Here is a 5,421-nt window from a genome sequence, read left to right as displayed (position 1 = left end):
ATTGTATTAGCAGGCGTGCCACCCCCGCCTCTGACGGCGCGTATTTTTTTTTCCCCTGGCTTTCCTTCTAGACACCCTTTCACTGCTGCCACACAGCACTGGTTGTGGTTTAAATATTATGTAATGCTCCAATTATTTTAATGCAGCCCAATTGCGACGATTTGTGTGTGTGTGTGTGTGTGATCTGGAAATTTCTGTTTTGCTTTCTCAGTCAGGAAGCTAGGGTTGCAACAATGTTATATTGAAGCCTGCTAACTCAGGAAGTGCAGCCTGGAAGCAAATAGCTGAACATGGATTTTATGACGCCTCCAGGCGACTGTGAGAGGCTGTGCTCATCCCTGGATTCGCACCACGGGATATCGGCCGCGAGCTGCGAATTCCGACGAATGACGGGCCGCATTTTGTGCCCCATAACCCCCCTCCCCCCCCACCACACCCCCTATCGCAATACTGGACCGCGCTTTCCGACGCATTCTGTGGTGTCACCGCCAGACACCACACTTGCTAGTTGGTACTTTAAATCGGCCGCTGTCCATTTAGTACATGTCGGACCCGCGTGTCGCCACTGTGTGATCGCAGACCGAGCGCCACCACAAGGCAGGTCTCGAGATGCGGAATAGCACTCGCCCCAGTTGTACGATGACTTTGCTAGCGACCACACTTACGAAGCCTTTCTCTAATTTGCCGAGAGACAGTTAGAATAGCCTTCAGCTAAGTCCGTGACTACGACATAGCAAGGCGCCATTAACCGTATCTGAAGATAGTCTTATTTGTATTATCAAGAGCGATGTACCACAAGGATGGAATAAAGTTAAGTATTCGAGGAGCTGCATACTTTTCTTATTACCATTCAATACTTATCCTGTTCCAGAATTCACGCCCGTCTGCGTTAGATAGCCTGCATTTCGGCCTCCTCTATCTACAAGGTCTTGGCACATTTGCCAACACATCACATTCCGTCCTTGGCGTACAATGTATCGTCTGCCCTGTGTCCCACGCTCTTCACACTTTCCTTTTTTTTTTATAGTTACAGTCTATAGAAATCCCTCCGTGTTTTCGGCAGGTACTTCATCTGTAACACTACGTTAAGTGAATGGGCGGCACAAGAGGCAGCGTGGATTTATGCGGCATTAGGCATGTCTAGCAGTACTGGTACGTCTGTCTCTCATCTTTTGTGTTACGGTGGATATCTTGCCTTCGATTGTCGTCTGACAACTTGTTAATTGGCGCCACACAGCACAGCTTATGGTACTGATTATTGTAATGCTCCAGTCGTCAGGAATTTCGATGCACCTGTTTGATCTGTCCATTACTGTTGTTGTCTTGACAGACAGCATGACTGATATTAGACACCACAACGACGAGTGTCTTTTATTCTAGCCACCATGTGGCTCGACTACCATTCTACACTTTGGTTTCCCCACTTTATTATTCAGTAGCGCCTACTGTTGTGGAAGTTCTTCCTTCTTGCCTCACCTCAGACTTAGTACTTGTTTTCACCTTTTGAGTCTCCACTTCACTGCCTGTACAGCGTTTTCGTGTGTTCTCAATTGTAGTAAACATACCATCTACACACTATGTATATATATATATTTATATATATTTTTCTCTATCCTCCTCCATTCACTTTATACTTATATTACCTGTTACTTTCGTTCCTTCCTTATTTCTCTCCGTCGTTTCCTCTTTGCCCGATACATCCTCCCTCTTCTCACCATGGCTTCCTTCTCCTCCTCTCATCCTTCCCCATATTACTATCCTCTTCAACTCTCTCAAACATACTTTCCTCATACACTCCCTTCCTCCCTCCCTTCTTTCTACATACTGCTTTTTCTCCTTCCCATCTCTTTTTTTCCGCATTACAGCATGCAAAGCAGTCTATTCAAGTTCTGTGGTTAATACACACAACTCAGCTGCAAAAGCATCTGTTACTGAACTTGCAAGAGATACCTTGCATGGAGGAGTGACTGCTTACGCAAAACTTACTCTGCACATTTGAGATACTGTACATGCAAGAGTTGCAGAACACACTATTCATGTCATGGCACTACAAGGTTAATCACAAGGTCTACTATCCTTGCAAGTTGTGCTGTCCTCTCAAGTTGTGCTGTCCTCTCAAGTTGAGCTATCCTCTCAAGTTGAGCTATCCTCTCAAGTTGAGCTATCCTCTCAAGTTGAGCTATCCTCTCAAGTTGAGCTATCCTCTCAAGTTAAGCTATCCACTCAAGTTGAGCTATCCTCTCAAGTTGAGCTGTCCTCGCAAGCTGTGCTGTCCTCGCAAGCTGTGCTGTCCTCTCAAGTTGTGCTGTCCTCTCAAGTTGAGCTGTCCTCGCAAGCTGTGCTGTCCTCGCAAGCTGTGCTGTCCTCGCAAGCTGTGCTGTCCTCGCAAGCTGTGTTGTTCTCGCAACTTTTACTGTCCCCACAAGGTGTGCTTCCCTCGCAAGGTGTGCTGTCCTTGCAATGTGTGCTGTGCTGTCCTCAAAGTATGCTGTGTTCACAAGGTCACATACACTAACTACGTGTTCTGTCATTGTGAGGATTGCAAAAGCATCTGTTACTCAACTTGCAAGAGTTACCTTGCATGGAGAAGTGACTGCTTACCCAACACTTACTCTGTACATTAGAGATACTGTGCATGCAAGAGTTGCAGCACACACTATTCATGTTCTATCAGGTAAAACCGCTGAATGTGAAGTTCTTCCTATTCATTTTAGTGTATCTGTACATGCAAGTGTTACTATATACATTAAGGTTGCTGCAAATGAAACAGTTACTGAACGTACTAGAGTAATGGCATCCACTAGGTTAATCAAAAAGTTTGTTGTCCTCGCAAGCTGTGCTGTCCTTGCAACCTGTGCTGTCCTCGCAAGCTGTGCTGTCCTCTCAAGCTGTGCTGTCCTTTCAAGCTGTGCTGTCCTCGCAAGTTGTGCTGTACTCGCAACTTGTGCAGTACTGTCAACTTGTGCTGTCCTCACAAGTTGTGCTGTACTCGCAACTTGTGCAGCACTGTCAACTTGTGCTGTCCTCACAAGTTGTGCTGTCCTCGCAAATTGCGCTGTCCCCACAAATTGTGCTGTCCCCGCAAGGTGTGCTTCCCACACAAGGTGTGCTGTCCTTGCAATGTGTGCTGTGCTGTCATCAAAAAGTATGCTGTGTTCACAAGGTCAGATACACTAACTACATGTTCTGTCATTGTGAGGATTGCCGGTGTCAATATCTGTGCCGTCAATGTAAGCTGTACTGTCCTCACAGATTTTGCACTCATCATAAGGTGAGCAGGAATGGCATGGCACAATATGCACTTATCAGAAAATGTGTTTTTCCTCCCAACATGTTGTACCTTAATATGGTGTTCTGTCCTCGCTTCTTTAACGGTCCTGAAAATATTTGCTGTTCTCATAAGATACGCCGTCCTCAAAAAGTATGCTGCTGCACAAGGTGTGTTGTCCTCGAAAGATGTCCTTTCCTTGCGGGCTGTTTTGTCCTTGCAAGGGGTGTGCATTCTGTGCAAGGTGAGCTGTCCTCACTGGTTGTGCTGTCCATGAAAATTATTCTGCCCCCCACATGGTGAGCTGTACTGCCAACATGTGCTAACCTCATAATGAGTGCAGCAATCAGAAGGCATGCAGTCATTGGAACACATAATTTTTCACAAAATATGCCATCTTCATATATTGTCCTATCCCCACACAGTGTACTAACATTACAAGGCATTCTCTCCTCATGGGGTAAGCCTCCCTTATAAAATGTCCTCTCATTCCAACATGTGCTCTCCCTTTAAGGTGTGCGGACTGCCTAAAGTGAGCTGTCCCCTGCATATCTGCCATCTTCTTAACACTTGATGTACTCAGTAGGTGTGCAATTTTATTGGTGTCTTGTGTTCTGAAGGTGTCTTTGCAGGGCGAGCTGTCTTCACAAGGCATCCTAACTTCACAGGTGTGCAGTCTTCACTAAGTGTGCAGTGCTTGTGAGGTGTGCTGTCCCTGCATGGTGTGCCATCCTCACATGGTGTGCCATCTTCGAATGATGTGCCATCCTCGAATGGTGTGCCGTCCTCGAATGGTGTGCCGTCCTCGAATGGTGTGCCGTCCTCGAATGGTGTGTCGTCCTCGAATGGTGTGCCGTCCTCGAATGGAGTGCCGTCCTCGAATGGTGTGCCGTCCTCGCTTGGTGTGCCGTCCTCGCTTGGTGTGCCGTCCTCGCAAGGTGTGCCGTCCTCGCAAGGTGTGCCGTCCTCGCAAGGTGTGCCGTCCTCGCAAGGTGTGCCGTCCTCGCAAGGTGTGCCGTCCTCGCAAGGTGTGCCGTCCTCGCAAGCTGTGCCGTCCGCGCAAGGTGTGCCGTCCGCGCAAGGTGTGCCGTCCGCGCAAGGTGTGCCGTCCGCGCAAGGTGTGCCGTCCGCGCAAGGTGTGCCGTCCGCGCAAGGTGTGCCGTCCGCGCAAGGTGTGCCGTCCTCGCTTGGTGTGCCGTCCTCGCTTGGTGTGCCATCCTCGCTTGGTGTGCCGTCCTCGCTTGGTGTGCCGTCCTCGCTTGGTGTGCCGTCCTCGCAAGGTGTGCCGTCCTCGCAAGGTGTGCCGTCCTCGCTTGGTGTGCCGTCCTCGCTTGGTGTGCCGTCCTCGCTTGGTGTGCCGTCCTCGCTTGGTGTGCCGTCCTCGCTTGGTGTGCCGTCCTCGCTTGGTGTGCCGTCCTCGCTTGGTGTGCCGTCCTCGCTTGGTGTGCCGTCTTCGCGAGGTGTGCCATCCTTGCAAGCTGTGCTGTACTCACATACAATGCATGACAAGCCCACCTTGCAGAGCAAGCTGAGCTCACATTGTGTGGTTCTACCATCCCAAGATGTTCTGTCCTCACATAATGCGCTGTCCTCAGTAGGGATGCTGCCCTCAAAAGGAGTGGTGTCCACGCTTCACGTTCTGTCCTTCAATAGAGTCACTTCCTAATAGTATGTGCCATCTCCCATCAGTGTAGTCTCTCACAATCTGTACTGTCTTTCGAATGTGTGTTGCCCCTGGTAGCTGTGCTTCCCTTTCATGGTGAGCTGTGAGGTGCGCTGACAAGTGCGACTGATATCAGAATGTATGCTCCTCTACCTGTAGCAACATGTCTCTTTCTTAAATTAACTTCCTCACAATCTGGGATTATTTCATTAAGAGAGTTATCGCACAAGGTGTACTGCCTACACGTCATGATGCTTGGACATGGTTTGCAGTCCTTACACTGCATGACGTCCACAAAGATCTTCTCACTTAATAGGAGTGATGAAATCAGACTATGCAGTAATAACAGTGTGTAAAGACTTTGCAAGGTGTGCAGAATTTTTAAGGAGTGCAGCCCTTGCAAAGAGTGAGACTTTCAATGACTGTAGCCTTCTCAATGACTGCAACGTTCACATTGAGTGCAGCCTCCGCAGGGAGTGCAGCCTCCACA

General features: G+C 48.8%; 1 protein-coding gene across 1 annotated transcript; it reads right to left on the bottom strand.

The window, feature by feature from the left end:
- Positions 1-3,847: 3,847 nt before the first annotated feature.
- Positions 3,848-5,181, bottom strand: LOC124592115 (cuticle collagen 10-like). Its single transcript, XM_047131804.1, has 2 exons — positions 5,085-5,181; positions 3,848-4,746 (listed from the first exon to the last, which is right to left on the bottom strand). The coding sequence occupies exons 1-2, from the start codon at positions 5,179-5,181 to the stop codon at positions 3,848-3,850; spliced, it is 996 nt and encodes a 331-aa protein (XP_046987760.1).
- Positions 5,182-5,421: the final 240 nt, after the last annotated feature.

The sequence above is a fragment of the Schistocerca americana genome, unplaced genomic scaffold (genome assembly GCF_021461395.2).
Source record: "Schistocerca americana isolate TAMUIC-IGC-003095 unplaced genomic scaffold, iqSchAmer2.1 HiC_scaffold_906, whole genome shotgun sequence".
Taxonomy (NCBI): Eukaryota; Metazoa; Arthropoda; class Insecta; order Orthoptera; family Acrididae; genus Schistocerca; species Schistocerca americana.
Note: the sequence above shows the minus strand (reverse complement) of the source record. Positions and strands in the feature narration are given on the sequence as shown.